The 18,076-nt window shown below is 34.7% G+C and overlaps 1 protein-coding gene across 1 annotated transcript in view; it reads right to left on the reverse strand.

Moving 5' to 3' along the window:
- LOC102802760 (uncharacterized) overlaps positions 1-15,508 on the reverse strand; it is a 63,882-nt gene extending 48,374 nt beyond the window's left edge. Inside the window, exons 1-14 of the mRNA XM_085507486.1 lie at positions 15,117-15,508; positions 12,121-12,690; positions 11,427-11,500; positions 9,555-9,758; positions 8,541-8,775; positions 7,819-8,009; positions 7,011-7,124; positions 6,748-6,890; positions 6,522-6,624; positions 4,727-5,035; positions 3,215-3,403; positions 2,413-2,547; positions 1,255-1,456; positions 226-365 (exon numbers count right to left, since the gene is read on the reverse strand). Of these exons, the coding sequence (XP_085363612.1) occupies positions 226-365; positions 1,255-1,456; positions 2,413-2,547; positions 3,215-3,403; positions 4,727-5,035; positions 6,522-6,624; positions 6,748-6,890; positions 7,011-7,124; positions 7,819-8,009; positions 8,541-8,775; positions 9,555-9,758; positions 11,427-11,500; positions 12,121-12,679 (2,598 nt within the window). The 5' untranslated portion in view covers positions 12,680-12,690; positions 15,117-15,508. The remainder of the gene's footprint in view (positions 1-225; positions 366-1,254; positions 1,457-2,412; positions 2,548-3,214; positions 3,404-4,726; positions 5,036-6,521; positions 6,625-6,747; positions 6,891-7,010; positions 7,125-7,818; positions 8,010-8,540; positions 8,776-9,554; positions 9,759-11,426; positions 11,501-12,120; positions 12,691-15,116) is intronic.
- Positions 15,509-18,076: the final 2,568 nt, after the last annotated feature.

Below are 18,076 nucleotides of genomic sequence, written 5' to 3' on the forward strand. Positions count from 1 at the left end.
TCAAAGGTTAATAAAACACCCTAATGTTAATACTTTATTACCGCTCTGAGTTCAGTGTAAAATAAAATCCAGCGAATATACCTTTTCTCATTTATTTTACCTTCTACTCATCAAAATTCAGAGAAAATAAACTCCATACAAAACACCCAAAAAGTCCTTTCAGTTAAAATTAATTTCATCTAAAATAAAGTATTTTACAGTAGCTGCAAATTGAAATGTACATACCATAGATTTAACATAAGGAGAGTACATTGCACTGACACCATTGATGACAGTGTCCAATATTTTGATAAACTTTTGCATCATTCCAACAAGGCAGCTATTCTTCTTCATTGTACATCCTGTAAGCTGTACAGTTGAATTATCTGTGTTAAAAAAAAAACACAAAAAAAACTTTTTAAATTGATATATATTATAATTACATTCATCATGAGACGATTATTTTTTAACTCAAACATTCATTCAGTCTTCAGAAATTTCATAAACAAAATGTTTCCTAACTTTACTTTATTATAATAAGTATCACAAAACTTGATTATATTGAAATAAACCTTGGAGGCAAATGGCCAGCGAGATCTCCTTGACAGTGAGAGAGACACAAAATTTGTTTTTGCCCTTCAAATATGATCCTTTCTCTCATAATCATGTCTTTTACTTCAATGATCTTTGTTGCCATGGTATTTGGAGCAGTGGATTTGGTGACAGGGAGAATGGAAGACTATTTGAGGGGCACAAACATCCAATTCTGTGTGCATATCAATACAACCAATTTGTAATATTATATGCTATCACACAAACACAGTGGACACTCGAAAAAGTATGCTTGCATAATCAATAGTGAGTGAGATTATCACATTGTTCAAAAATGCACATAATAAGGTTGTGTGAATAATGAACAGAATAAACACCCAGAGATGAACCCTATCAAGTTCTTGAATATACTGTAAAATAGATAACTTTCACTGGGTTTAAATTTCGCTGATTTACCATTACAGGCATATTCAGTGGGTTTTAAATTCACGCTTTTATCATTTAGATAATGTGATCTAGCAAATTTTCCAGGCAGCAAAATAAGCAAAATTAAAACCCACTGAATAATTAACCCTTTTACAGTACTCACTCATTTACAATTTAGTATTTCTAGAAATATATATTTGTTGAGTCATTTTTTGTGAGATCTTCATTGCATACCCACATCTTATATAATCTTGGTACATGCAACTGTGATATTCCCTTAATATAAAGCATCATTACCTTTTCCTGTCACGCACACAAGTACCTCAATCGGTCCTTGCTGCAGCAGTATACCATATTTCCACACGAGATTGACATCGCCAAATATACTACATTGTGATATAATCCAGGCAAGAAGACCAGCTGGAAGACCACCTTCGTAATGGTAACTGAGTTGGATTCGCTCTTCACTAGTTGATGCAAAGTGAGGCCAATAGTGGTCCTGAAAAAATGTGTACATTCTAGTATATTAAATTCACTATGTAAACACATACACAGTAGACATATTATCTTGACAAACCGGTTGGATTGTAGCAATTAAGTTACTCTAAGAAAACTACAATTAGCAAAAATAAGAAATCTGAATTTTCGGTTGGAAAATACCACATGAGCAGAAGTTAAGTGATAAGCGATCAAATAAAAGCAATAAAAGTGGGAGGCTTGGCACAATGAGTACTGTGTATGTTATCTTTTTCACTCTTTCAATAAAAGAATTAGGATAACAAAATTAAAATAAAAATTCCCAGAAACTTAGAGTGTCAAATATCATGAAAAATTGCATAATTTGCAGTTTTGTACTTTCTATGATGGAATTATTTTTTAATTATATCTGAAAATTTTGCTTGGTGACACAGAATTAAAATGTGAAATGTAAAATGCAAGTGTATTACTGTCTATTGTTATAGGAGTGAAAATATCACGCGCTACTGCGGTGTAAAGTGGTCTCCTCCAGCCCTTTAATGGCCAATTAAATACACGATGCAACGAAACATTAGTTCTTTTACTTTAAAAAACCAAACAAAACACAACAGAATTTTAGGGAGCCATCAAACTACCCACGACTTACTGTGACTTACTGAGACGCGACTTAGTGAGGGGGGGTCACTGTATCAGTCATGTGATTTATATCAAACATCCGAACAATCAATTAACCGAACAAATACGTCACTGGCCACTGCGTTCGGATAATCAAGGTTTGACTGTAATTTATGCAAGTGTGTGGCTCTTGCTGCAGACAATAGCAATGGAGGCCGGGGAAAGTCACAGTATTTTGATTTGTGCTAGAAAAAAATTGACATATGTTTGGATTGATATGAAACCCCAGTGGTTATCACACAGTGTCTGCTGACGTTAAACTAAGAGAAATATTATGGGATTATATATAAATGTTAGGCTTACCAGAATATCTTTAGGAGGATAGCTTTGCAATGCTGGGTAGAAAATATTTGGAACACTAATGTCTTCAGGCGTAAATGGAATGGGCAACTTTAAAATGAGACCAAGATCTTGCAACAATGCTAGAAGACCAGAATTCTGTAAAAGCAAGAAGAAAGCAGACATTGGTATGTCTATTACCTGTCATCTGGACCATGAAAATAACACAAAAATTAAAATTATATTCTTTGAATTGATAAATTATTAACAAGAAGGTAAAGTGAAGGTGAATACTGAACACTACAATGGCTGCCAAATGGCCATCTTGAGTAGGATTGGGAAATGTATACAAATCTGCGTACATTGCATGCATTGCATTATGGATAATTTATGTTTATATATTAAATTTTAATGTAATTGATACAAATTTTCAAAATATATGTATGACTGAGATTAGGCTATAAATTCATTTTGGTACTTTATACAAACTGGAATTGGTACACGTATTATACAAGAACAATGAGGTCATCAGTAATTAGTTATAAAAATTAAAATTCTTAAGTTAATACTAAATATACTCAATTATGCCACAGTCCCTCATATAATATGACATGATCTGAGAAATGGCTCCAGAACAGCTGTCATTAAAATAAAATGGCCACCAATTAGCCATTTTGAATCTGCAAATTGGTACAGGTAATACGCACACACTGAATAAAAATCAAAAAACAACCACAAAATTCAAAAGCGCTGAACGATAAATTTGACATTCAAAAAATGATTAAAATTTCCCACAGTATAAAATTAAAAAATACACTAAACCTACCTCTGCTATTTGTGAGCTCATTTTCTGATGAAGTGAAGCATCTGACCAAACCGTGGTGTCAGCACCAGAAGCAGGCAGTCGTGTAATGTTTCCATCATGATCAAATAAAGTATTCAGTATTTTGACAAACCAAGGCACATCAAATATTACTGGATGATCCTCAATATGTTTAAAATACAACAATTTGCCCTGAAATAGACAAGAGTAAATTCAGTGAAGGTCAAATGTACAGTGCCCTCTAATATCAGGGAGGGGGTTGCAAAGTTGACACAGAAGGCGCTATTGTATGAGCTACAATACAGAATATCACTTCACTTCACTGACATACCGGTACTACCTATGTTTCAATGAACAGTGTACAGCGCTTACAGCATTTTTTGTCTACACCAACCATAAAAAACAATGACAAAACAGTAGATGAAAACATGCACAGTTCAGTGCTTTTTAACCCAGAGTTTTTCCACCAAAAAAATAAATGCAATATTTTACTTATTTTTTTAAATTTTGGGGAATAACATGGACATAATTCGCTGTTGATTAAATGATCTTGATCAAAATTCTGAATACAAAACATGAATAACATTCAGGTTGATCAATACACGTTAGTTTTGAAGTGTGTCTGCTGGAGTTTTGACGTGAGAAGACGTACCATTGCACATGTATTAGAATAAGAAATTGTGTTACAGAAAGCAAAGCAGGTAACTTTCAAATTTGACCATCAGTTACTAGCCCTGCATTAAAGATTATTTTAAAATACTTCTGTTTCCACAAAAGCATCACAAAAACGCAACATTCTGCAGAAACAAACAACAGAAATATCATATTATATTTCAAATTTGTTGCATAATTGTTTCACAATCTTTCTAAATTCATCAGAGCAGAATGCATTCAACTCATGCAATAATATTATTCAGTAAAATTGCATTTAAAAATTGTTATTGAAGCAGACCATGAACAAATTCTGCCAGACCTCCAAATATGTAAGTTTTAATTTTTTACCAGCTGAATTGAAAAATTAATTAAAAGATGGACAGACAAATTAAAGAAACCAATAAATCTTTTTAAATTGATTTTTGATTTTGAAAATTATATTTCCTGGCACATTTGTTTTATATTTTGAATTCAATAAAATAGTAACATATTTTCTAACTGAATGGGTCATGTTTTATTTTTTCCCCAGAAGAGTTCCATGTATTAACTCCATATTTCTCGTAAAGTAATATCACATTTGTATCAAATATTTGGTCTATGATACACATTTTTTTCTTTATATGAGAAATCTATTCAAAGGCAATCAGCAATTTCCAAATAATTTCATGATACTTTATTGATCATGGGTTATATTTTTCGAAGAACTGGCTTTGGCGCTCAAATAATATGATTGACAATAGCAGAGAAAGCAGTAGTACACATGTGCACAATACTTAAATATTTCAATTTTAGCTACTAGCAATGAATTCAAACTCCTCATGGAAATATCACTGCTATCGAATAAATTTATGAAACTCATACAATTTTTATGGAGATTAAAGATTTTTTTTTTTTTGTAAAGAGGTTTACATTTTGTTTTAACCTTACCATGATGTGCATAGTCTCCAAGATCTTTTCATAGACATCCAAAGTCTCCTGGTCCTCTGCACCAGATCCAGCACAGAGACTGTGTACTTCACACAGAGAGAAAACCTTTTTCTCATTCTGACATAACTTTAGAATCTTTTCTACCTCTTCACCGAAATCTTTACCAAATTTTGCGAGATGCGGACAAACTTCATCCATTTTGGTTTTCATGTTTACTAATCCATCCTTGAATGCTTCCATTCCCTATAAAAACCGAAAAGAGGTAGCCTCACTGCAGTGGCTGCACATACATTTCCAGAGTGCTTGGTTTACAATGACAATAAATCATGAGTTGAAAAATTGTTGATGAGGCAAAATGCACTATACTATGTATCCTCAGCAGTTGTTTATTTCAATAATTAACAAGTCATTGAAAATGACACAGTCCCCGTTAAGTTCTCTTTGTGCTCGTCATATTAAAGCGGAGGGGTTGTCGTGAGCGTGTCCTTGAAACTTGAGTTCCAAGTGGCGTATACAACAGAATGTTTATTTACATCAAAACACGTGTTTCGTGTCATAGTAATATGGCCAAAATAAAAACAGCCGTTATTCGGCCATCTTTGATCTGATTATGAAACACACTGATATGTATGATTGTATGGGCCAAATACGAATGAAAATAGTACATAAATTGTGGAAATATAGTAGTAAGGCCAAAATCTGAGATGGCTGTCAATCGACCATCCTTGACCAGATTTTGAAACAAATTGTCATGGACATGCATCCTAACATGTATAAAGTACATGTATGTGCCAAATTTGAATGAAAACTGACAGGGCACGTCCAAGATACTGCATAAAAAAACAAAAACAAGATGCCTGCCAGTCGGCCATCTTTGATCTAATTGTGAAATAAATCATCATGGACATGTATCCTAACATGTATAATCTATGTACCAAGTTTGAATGACAACTGACAAAGCATGTCCAAAATACAACTTTTTCAAAAAACAAGATGGCTGCCAGTCGGCCATTTTGAATCGAATCGCTAAACAACAGCGTGCATATATCTCACATAAAGTACTAGGCACATGCAAAGAATGAACGGAATCGGTCCAAGGGATTTTGAGATATGACTCCGGATGGACGCACGGACACACGGACGCATGGACGCAAGGAGACCAAATTATAAGTCCCCGTTTTCGGACTTCATCCGAACGGGGACTAATAACAAGCAACCTATCGGCTGAGATAGCTTCGCTGTTAGCAATACACATTTCAATTAAAGAACTGAAGATATCATTAGAAAATGAACAATATGTATAGTATCAAAGCAATTGGACTTGCGGTTTTTAACAAGAAGTCAAAAATATCACTTTTTACCAAAAATTATAATATCAAAGCAATTGGACTTGCGGTTTTCAACAAGAAGTTAAAAATGTCACTTTTTACCAAAATTACAAAAATATTCACCAAAATTAGAGAATTAAAGATATCATCACAAAATGAACAAATCTGAGAGAGGTCCATATATAGTACCTATATATGTAATATCAAAGCAATTGGACTTAAGGTTTTTAACAAGAAGTTGAAAATATCTTTTTAGACAGCGAAGCTAAAAAGTCATGAAACTGCGACAAAATTATACATATATACCGGTATATATATAAATTAGATTGATCCAAGTCCCCTGCAACAACAAGAGGTCAGTCAATGCAATAGGAGATGTCAGTGATTTATGCTAGACTCACCTCTCCATTTGTCAAGTTGATGGCATACACATCAATGGTTTGATGAGCTGATAGTTGTGACTGTAATCTACCATATGTCAACTGCAGAGCAAGGGATGGGTCACTGAAACAAAACAAAAAAAGGCAGTACATGTAAGTACAGGTAAGCATAGAGAAAAGTGTGTGTTTCACAATAACTGAACAATTAATAATCCATTTTTTTATTCATCTGGTTTCATGCACTTACACCAAGTTTGCAATCTCATCCATTTGATTTTCTATTTTCTTTTTCCTTTCTTTGTATAAATCATGAATTTTGCTTTCCAACTTCTTTGCATTTTGGTTCTTGCCTTCGTATGTGGCAGCAATAACAAAGAAGGAAGAGGTAGCCTGCAATTGAGAAAGAAGAATGCACATTGATTTTCTGGTTTATTCACAACTTCAAGACTGTCTGTACATGGTTTTGGTTTGATATAAACTCCATAAATGATGTAAAGCTTTTGTACTTACCTGTACAGCTTGGTTCGATACAATCTCCATACACTTCTGAGCTGACGAGCTATCATTCAAATCACATGGGATAACAAACAGACATCTTTCACTGTTGAACACATCAGCAATAACCTGTACAATAAAAATAAATTTCACTATATTCCACTGAAAAACTAAGTAAATAATTCCATTGCAATTTATATAAGATTGTACCCCAGAATTTTGGCACAACTGCTTTTTTTGTGGTCTAAGGTTATATACACCGCAAGCACCCAAGCTTGCAAGGGTTTGCTAGCCATATAACCAAGAACAGCAAAAGTTGATTTTTGTTATATACCTTATGTTATATATACCTAGGTACTGATGTTCGTTTTGTAGCTAATGTGATCAATGTCTTATAACAACAAGCACCACAACATAGTCGCAAAAATCTGCCAGGAGAATTGAAAGCTATGAATTATATCTTAATTTTATCTTCGGTATGCGATATACTGATAACTGGCTGTAATAGAGCTCACACTGATTTAAATTAATTGAGAGAATGAATATGTTCATCCAAATATGGTCAAAGAGAACCAGGTGGGAAATTGCTAGTCTGGTTCCTCATAGAGCATTATAAGATCCAGGCAATACAAGGCCTTTTATTTTTAATGAAACCTATAATGAAAAACTGGTATAATACGGTAACAGTCAGGCTATTTAATGAAATATTCCAGCACCTGCAGCCCCATCAACTTTGTTCACCTCACATCTATTTAGTGAATGATGGTTCTGTGCCAGTTGTTGCAGCAATCCCACTACTGTGCACTCACTTCACTTCGCTCACCTTATCACTGACATGCACAACATTATAGATAACATTTGATTGACTCTGCGGTTTCCAGTCTCCAAGCACAGTGCACAGGTTACCCAGCTGACCATCATAACTCAAGGACATTTTGCTCAGGATTTGTGATTTTTTCTCTTCAGTATCCACCATGATCATTTTATAGGATGGACATATATAAGATTGTTTTTCTGCAGAGACAAAATTACATGATAAGAACAGATTTTTTTAAGTTTATTATAACATTTACTGCAAAGAAAACAGGTTTTCAGATAATAGCTAGTGCCTATGTTGAGTAAGTACAGTAAAATTTATAATTATTTAATATTAGTTATACACGTACAGACAAGTCACATTCTCAAACTTGACATTGAGAAATATAACACAGTATATCAGGGTTTTTTTCTAGAAAAAATCTGCAAGAGGGAGCACTGTTATTCAGCGACGCTACCAAGTGGGGGAGATAGGGTTATCCCTTCCAGGGTGTGGAGTTTTTGATAATTCTAAGTTAAAATGGAGCATTCTATGGCTTCCTTGGGGACAAAATTACTATCAGACAGGTCACAGTTGTAGACTGTGGCCATATGTGATCCCTAGTCAATCAGAATTTTATGGTTGCCAGAGGATCTGCTTCCCAGGGTAAGGGGGTGCATGGGCATGGCATGAGGGCGCTGCGCCCCTGTTCCTTTGTTTAAAAATATCCCTGGTATATCAATTCTTACCTTTCAGATATTTTTTGACAACAGATATAGAGTTGACTTCAGGTTTACCAAGTAAGTTCTTTTTAGGTGAGTGCAGAGGGCAGCCCAGGAGGGACAACTTTTTAAGCTGAGAGACACTACTCGGCACCGTAGACACCGATGCATTGGTCATTATTAAATTCTTTAGGTTTTGACACTTTTCAGTCAATACAGCGATTGATTTCTCAGTAAGTTGTGTACATCCTCTCAAATCAACCTTGGTGTAAAAATATAATAAATGATTCAGAGATGAAAATGACTAACATTATACTTTTGACATGACAGACAATTTGTTTAAAACGCGGTAGTCGTCCCGCTGCGCATGTTCGACATTTGTGTTGATAAACATTGATTTTCCCACAATCCAATGCACTCTTCAAATGGAAATCACAAGTATGAGGTTTGACCTGGGCGCGACTTGCACTGATTCCCGCCAGTGACTCCTTCGATGCCTTCCAATAACATGAAAATTACCTAATTAAAGCTTGGAAACATGTCAGTTCGTACTCGAATGGCACAACAGTCAAAGTCGCCATCTTTGTTTATATGAGACCCATATATCTCGCACATGCGCAGCGTGCCGACTACCGTGCTTTAAATTATGAATCTTAATTAGTTATTTTTATTTTGAAAAATTTCAAATAGATGGAGAAAGCACTTACATCATTGTTTCCATGAAAACAAGCTTGAGAAGCCCGCTTTTTGCTGCTGTTTATTATGTAACTGTAGTACATTTTGATTGTCAGAATACTGTAAAATACTTTATTTTCGCTTGGAATTAATTTTCACTATTTTCGCTGAAGGAATGATTCAGTGAAAATAAAATCCAGCGAATATACCTTTTTTCCTATATTTTACGTTCAACTTGTCAAACATCAGTGAAAATTGATTCTATACAAAACACCCAAAAAGTCTTTTCAGCAAAAATTTATTCCATCTAAAATAAAGTATTCTACAGTATGCAGATTTCATTACGTATGTTCAATATATACTTACTGTAACAATATTAGGACACCTGAAAGCAATCAACTCTATAGCCTTGTCTGTTATATTAATACATCCCATAAGAACCAATGTTTGCATTAAATCTGCCTTGCTCCAGTTATCCATCCACACTTTCACCGCCATGTCTGTCAAGTGCTCTAGACCACAAAATGTAATAATCGATTCCCCTTTTGGCATTTTAGATTTGGCCACATCCTGAAAAAAAAAAAAAAAACAGAGAGAAAAATTGGTATCCACTTATAGTAGAATACTCTACGGGAAAATTTAGTTTTTAAGTAAGATATTCTTCATAAATGTTGAATGAAAATCACTTTTAATATTCATGATAATTATTACTTTTTAATGACCCAAACCATTGCATGAGAGCGCTACAAAATATATCAAATGCATGTATCAAACTGTTCACATATGGTAGGGTTAAAAATCATGATTATACATTTATCGCCAAAAGTTACAGCGTGCCATAATTTTGCGGTATTTTACGAGGTATTTATAAGGAAGTGCGAATTCCAAATATGGAATTATTATGTGCATAAGCGTCCTCTAAAATTAAAAACAAATTTTCATGGCTGCCACCAGGATTAGACCGGATTCCACACAAACTGATTACTGATTCTGTTCTAAACTTTTAAGATTTCAGCATTCCCATGATGTATCCTTGGAAAGAAAAGATGTATAATAATAAGGTTATTACAAGGATACCATAAAGTATGCACTCCGTTGCGCGCCGGTCGATACTCCCACTGTACTGTCTTTGTGCATAAAATGAGGTATCCTCATAATAACCTAATAATATGATAACTTACATGATGCATGTGAAAATACATTTATGTATTTCCTCACTTAAAAGTTTTTGTATATTTTACACAAAACAGTATCAAAAATAAATGTTTTGCAAAAAATGAAAAATGTAGAAAAATAAGATGCAATTAAACATAAATGGCCATGCTTTGCCATCAAAAGAAGCAGCATAGTATTAACTTAATATTTATTGTAAAAACAAAAATAATATTATTCCATTGTTTTTATTCTTTTCTCTATCGGTGTACTGTTGCCAGTCATACTACATTTCTGAAACTTTAAACAATTTTAGCACTATATTTGGTTACAAAATGACATGTCTTAGATTTTTTTATTTATCATTATCATCATGATTATGATGACAGGGTAAAAATACCACTAATTGCAGAATTTGAGCCCGAAACATCAATGAGTTATGATTTGGGGCTGGAAATTACTCAGTATTAAATATAACTTCTAGTACCTTGAGCTTTCCAATTTTTTGGTACATGAAGTCTGGATCACGAACAGAATTGTGAAAATTGCACAGTGATTTTTTAGAAAGATAATTGGTATATAAATTATGGTATAAAATTACTAGTCCTGTAAAATACTTTATTTTAGCTGGAATTAATTTTCGCTGAAAAGATATTTTGGGTGTTTTGTATGGAATTTATTTTTACTGATTTTTGACGTGTTAGATGTAAAATATAGAAAAAATGTATATTCGCTGGATGTTATTTTCACTGTGCGAAAATAGTGAAATTAAATAAATATACAATTGAAAATATAATATATTTTAACAGTACATTTTAGCATATATAGTCAATGTGGCATAATTGGGCTACTGCTAGTAACATCGCAGTTGTATCGCGGACATATTCATGTTTGTGTACGACATGAAAATAAAGCACCACAGGCGTTAAGATTGCCGAAAAGAGTGATTTTGCGGAGCACCCCGAAGAGATGTTTCACGCTTGAGTGTCATTTGCATACTGAAAAGTGGCGGCCATCTTTCCTTTTATACACCCAGACCCGCGGTTTAATGTACTGTTTATGATACTGATCATATAGTAATCCTACCTTCAACTTGCCAAGTGGAATGTGTGTAGTGATGCCACCAATGTCTTCATACAGGCGTACAGTGTCATATTCAACTGAGAAAAAAGAAAATAACAAAATACAATTCAGATTCAGCTCCTGGAATAAGCCACACACATAAGGCAGTTTGACCCGAATTCAGCAACTTACCATACACATGTGCAATGCATTATGGGAGAGAACTTCCCACTGTATATAATGAAGAGCTGTTATTAACAATTGCAACTCCCTCACAGCAATATTACGATACATCTGGAGATTTTTGTGGGGAAAACAAAAATTATAAAAAGTAAAATTTGCATAACACTGTCCCTATCAGGTTCACAAGGTCTACATGCATAACAAACCTCTCAGACATACACCAGGTAATCCCAGAAATTCAAATAATAAATCAAGTTGGAAGCTGAAATGATCGCTAATATTCGGATGTGCTGAGAAAATGATTTAACAGTACATTATTATACATTTTAGTTTTCGTAATTTGTTCAAATTCAGACAATCAACATTGTCACATACATGTAACAGTCTTAAGACTGTTTATTAAGATTTAAGATTAAGAGTGTAAAATATTATTCATCTAAATTGCAGAAATTGGCATATCAAGCTTAAAAGCACTAAGAAGGAGAAGTGATGTTAACAAAACAAGTATAAAATGCAAGTTATGCGTTACTCATACCTGCATGGCCACGTACAGCTTTTCCATGTCTTATTATAGGAGCTTCTACTTTCCTGAGTTTAGATTTGGAATATAGTAAGTCCTTAGAACTAAGTTGACTCAGTGGTCCATCTAGGATTTTGCTCTCTCGTTGGCGTTGTTTTTTTGAAGGAAGAGTTCTGGATCTCATCTTTGCTTTGGAAGGAGGAGGATCAAAGTTGTTGGTTTGAAACAACTCGTCTTCCTCCATCGACAAGAAGTCATCATCCTCGTCCTCAGAATCATAATTAAATTCTTCTTCATCCTTGAAAAGTAAATTGTTAAAATCTGAAGGAGGGGGTGCAGTGTTACTCTCTGATAGAATATCAGCTTCATATTCAGTGTATATGTTTGGCAGTTGCTCCTGCTGTTGTTGTTGCAGTTGTTGCTGTTGTTGCAGTTGTTGCTGCTGTTGTTGTTGTTGCTGCTGTTGCTGTTGTTGCTGCAAAGCTTCTTGAAATGAAGAATGTGAGCCCAGCTCAAGTGCAGGAGCCTTCTTCTTTTTAGTTGGAGCATTTTTTTTCATTTTCTTAGAGAACATATTGCATCAGTCTAAAAATAAAAATTAATTTGAGTTACAGATTGCATCTTGAGGATTGTATAGAAAATGTACATTCAGGTGTTATTAAATAAATATAAAGACAAGCAGCCTGTCGGCTGAGATAGCTCCGCTGTTAGAAATAGACATTACAATTAATGAACTGAAGATATCATTAGAAAATGAACAAAATGTATAATATCAAAGCAATTGGACTCGAAAAGTCGAAAATATCATTTTTTACCAAAAAAGACAAAACTATTCATTAAAATTAGAGAATTGAAGATATCATCACAAAATGAACAAATCTGAGGGAGGTCTACCTGAGGTACATATACATGTATGTATAGTATCAGAGCAATCAGACTTGCGTATTTTTAACAAGAAGTCGAAAATACCACTTTTTACCAAAAAATTACAAAAATATTCATCAAAAATAGAGAATTTGAGATTTGGACATGAAATGAACAAATCTGAGAAAGAAAACATTCCGACTGGTGGTTTTGAAGAAGAAGTTGAATTGTTTATTCGACGTTTTTCGAAAAACCTGCAATTAGGCTGTGAAAGTAGAACATTCCGGAGGGGGTGAAACGGAAGAGCCAAACTTAACTCGTAAAAATAGAACGCGTATTTTGACCTCTACGTGGCCAACCAATGGCTGGACACGGATACGTTTGCGGTCGTTGCCAAAGAGCCCCGCGTCCATTGCCTGGCGATGCTCTTCCGTTTCACCCCTTCCAGAATGTTCTACTTTCGCAGCCTAATTGCAGGTTTTTCGAAAAACGTTGAAAAAACACAAGAATTAGTAGAAATGTTCCTATTTTGGGCGGATTATTGATAGAGAATAATGTCTTTATTACAAAAATGCTGAAAAACCGTGATTTTTTGCCTTAGTTATTTTTTTATCGGCGATAAACTGCGAACTCGGCAAATTTTGTTGCACAACTTCCCTCTATCATATACACCCAGCGACACCGATGCCAGCTGACTGTGGTTTTGTAATAGCAGTGTTCAAAACAGATGGAAATAATAAATGATGTAACAGAAGAATACATCCTAGTAATAAACTAAGTGACTTCTAAAGACTGAATGTTTTTTGCAAACCTCGTATATGGGCCCATTTAGTTATAAACCGACGTTAGCTTCACGTTTATGTCACACTATGGAAACTACCAAAAACATGTTGCTTGTTTTTGAGCGAAGTGGAGCGGTTCGCCAACCAGCCTACTGGCTTGTTTATATACTTGTCAGTGTCTGACTAGCATACAAAATGGTACAAAGAAAACATTGCATATGTACAAACAATTCTAAATATCAGATAAGGTCACGACCACAACTGTCGGCACAGGTGCTAGTAAATAAGACCCGTAATAATGTTGTTCCAATAAGATCAACGCACTACATTGAAATGCAGCAATCAGGACAGCATTGAATCGATCATAACTTGCAATGAGTTGCAGTTTCATTGTATTTGTATCTATTCTAATCCTTAAAACACTCAATTGAATGTTGCCGAGTTTGTGAGTTGTTTTTTATCTACACTGATGTAGAAAATGCTACAATTGAAGATGTGATGGACAGAAAGTCACTTTGAGGTCAAAATTTGGAGAATTAAGGACTTCTTATATGGATTAATATAAGCATTATACACATTATCTACTGAAGTTCCCTCACAGATAGCTAACAACACTCAACTGATATCGGGTGATAGTTATAGGGCTGCAGTCGTCGCACTGCACATGTGTGACATTTGTGCTGATAACTATTCATTTTCCCACAATCCAATGCACTCTTCTAATGGAAATCACAAGTATAGGGTTTGACCTGGTCGTGACTTGCACTAATTACCACCGGTAACTCTTTTAATACTTTCCAATCACCTAAAAAAATCTATTTAAATCTTGGTTACGTCTCAGTTTGTACTAGATGATCTTCCACACAGGCAAAGTCGCCATCTTTGTTTATATGCATGTATGTATGGGGGGTCTAAAAAAATCTCGCGCATGCGTTGCGCGACGACTACCGCCCTTTAAAATCAGTAACCTCTATAATTTATTATCATATTTTAAAACAATTAAATCCGAGACAATTTTGAATGAACTACAAAGTTCAGCCATCTAAACCATAGACCAATTCTATAATTACGCTTTTTATTTGTCTGTGTCTGGTCCAAAATTGTGTGACATCACAGTCGATTTATTGCAAACGCGGTTTGTTCATTCAAATATCATGTACGAACCCGATCGATTTTCAATGCCAACCCCACCACACGGTGGCACTCTTTGAGTAATCGGGTACTCACGCCCAGTCATGATTTTCAATATTCAAACTTGTTGTCTGAAAATTGCTCATAGAGCACCTCCTGTTTATGTTAAATCAAGCAGTGAATACTGATAAGAAACACACCCTATTTCGAAAGTCCGTGAATCAATATTAGTACCTGTAGGTTTTACCTCGTTTGTGCACGATCAGAAAATCAAAAGTAGACATGGAGACAAACTACGAATTTTCGATCACTGATTGCGATACTGTTTCCAATAATCTTCCATATTTGACGAACTGTAAAAGCGTCTTCTACCAGCACATCTCCGCCGTCGAAGTAATGTCAATATTACATGTTGCTAGGTCGCCATTTTATTTGGTAAACATGCTTGAGGAGGTGAAAGGTCAAAGCACATTTTTCGCACCCTATTTCAGCAGAAATATACCAGATCTTTTGTGAAATTATAGCCAAGCCCCAGTATAGCACATCATACACACAAGTACACATGGACTGCACCTAATTGTGAGATGGCCACAAGTGCAAATTTAGTAACCGTTTGCTTTCACTTTCATCAGCATCAGCGCCCCCAGTGTCCGGTTCACAAATTACTCAGTAGATAGTTATCCACGGGTGCTCGTAATAATGATATAGGTTGTTGTGTTTTACTTATAAATACACATATGATAGCATAACTATTATAACTTGTATAACTAAGACATCAAACAATGCGGGTAAAGCTATTGTATCTCTATTTATAAACAACAACAACAACAAAAAGCACAATAGTTACAAACACTCGTGATTATGTCTCCCATAGATTCAAACGCCACTGCAAGTTCAGCTGACTATTAGGAAAACGGCCACGCGTTTCGGACTGATCCAGGAACTAGGTGCCGTTAGTATTTTCAAGTGATAAGAGAAATTGGAAAATATTAAAACCATTTAAACATTGATTCCCAGCCCTTTCCCAAACATTTTATTCGTCCACACTGTTTAAGCGGGTGGCGTCTTTTGCTAAAAATTCGAGGAAGTTTGCAACGATATATATTTAATTTATTTAGTTGACAAGCACATTATCTCCGGTGGTCTAGTATTCGGAAAACACGCCCACATGCTCGAATAGATCAACAACATGTTGGTAGTTTCTTAGATTTTGATTTTTATGGAAATATTATACTTTTATTCAATCCAATATGTAGAAAAAAAATATGGCGCTGATAAAAAGTAAACACAACTTTATTGGTCCGCCAACTCAGATAAAGAATCCATGTCGTGAATAGCAAGATTTCTCTTGAAACAGATAAGGGCCCACACTTTTAACTAAATGGGGGTAGGCAGAAGAGTCACCCAGGTAGAGTAAACATAAAGTTATAGATGCATGTGTGGGTAAATGGTCATCCCTTAGTCTGTTTCAAGAGAAAATTATGCTCGCCGTTTATGATAAGGATTCCTTATCTGATTTGTTAAGAAAATATTTACTCACCGACGTTTGCCCACTACTTATTCAAACTCGTTACCAATGTATCTGTAATGCCTCAAGAACATAGTTTAAAACCATGAATCAAACCATGGAGCTAAAAAAAGGAGCAGTGACGGAAAAAATCAACTTCAATTGTTTATTGCTAGTTAAGCTCCTAATACCTTTGTACTCCTGGTGTTTGAACTCGATGATAGTTCCGTTTGTTTCAAGACAACCAATAAATCTATAGTTGTCTGAGGTTTAAACAAATGTACTAACCGCACTGAATATTTTTTAGCTCCATGATGATCAAACTAATAGTGTACTGATTCAATTGAAAACTGAACCACCTGCCCGAAACCAATAAGCCTTCAACTGTTAAATATTTTTCTACGAATGTAATAGAAATCTTAATTTCAAATAAAACATAAGGGCGGGTTTCATTGCAACCTGCAAGCCTGCAAAGTTTCAAATTATGTTACAGCTACCTCAACAACAAAATTGATCGCAAAACTGACATTGTGGGTTTCTATGTACTCTAACATAAAATAGAACGGTTTAAAAAAATAATAACGCCTGTGTAAAAAAAAAATCGACACATTGTTTGATTTGTTGAAGAAATAATTAAAGATATAAATTAAATGCCCTGAAATAACGCAAACTAAAAAAGCAAGATGACACCGAATTTTATTTTTTCAAAATAAGTCTGAATTGGGACATATCATTATATTTATTTACTTACATTTTTTTCCCTTTTGGCTACAATGTTACTAATATCTTTTTTTTTAGGAAAATACTCATGTATTATTTCTAGTATTATACTGACCCGAGCACATTTGCCTAGCGCTCTTGATATTCAAGTTGTTCAAACCGAGATATACGAATTGCTGAACATAGAAATTGAAAAAGACAATTGCCAGATAATTTTAATAGTAACTGTTGCGTGATATCTGCACCGTAAAGATTTCGCAGCTCAGAAATCAATCAATCAGCAAGACTTGAAATGAACTGACCATAATGCTGAGTGTTTTACGAATAGCCAGTGCCTCGGAAAATAATAAAACGATTACTGAGCGGCCCAGCGGGCCGGGCCCTCTGAAAATGTTTTAACTCCGTGAATTATTTTAGTAAGAATAAAGCAAAATTATTTTTTATTGGATACAATGAATCACCCAAACCAGAATCTGAATGTTCCCAAAGTAAATATGCAACACAAAACTTAGAACCAAGCAGAATTCCATTACATTAATTAATTAACGTTCTTGTGCCTATCACTCCAGTCGAAACAATTATTCCCTTGATTTTGCCGTAAAGTCAAACTAATTTGGGAATGGATGAAAAACACTTAACTGCTATCGACAAGTTTTCGATAGCATGTCTATAGTTATTTGGTCACGGCATAGATAATAGTAAAACCGGGACACGGTCATCTAGTCTATAGTCTGGGGGGGGGGGAGAAAATAATAACATCCAATTTACAAACTGCTTGGGTTTTGACTAAACAGTTGTCTTTCGAATCTCGCTGGCGCCCGACTTGTGCGGACCACACCTGAGCGTCTACGCTACAGTAGAGTACACATGATTTTATGCAGTGGAATATAAATAAATGATTCTGTTAACCATTTGTACAACTTCGTCTATTTTTTCAGATTATTCTCTGACAGGTGTATCGTATGAA

This window comes from Saccoglossus kowalevskii, chromosome 14, assembly GCF_978046115.1.
Source record: "Saccoglossus kowalevskii chromosome 14, keSacKowa6.1, whole genome shotgun sequence".
NCBI lineage: Eukaryota > Metazoa > Hemichordata > Enteropneusta > Harrimaniidae > Saccoglossus > Saccoglossus kowalevskii.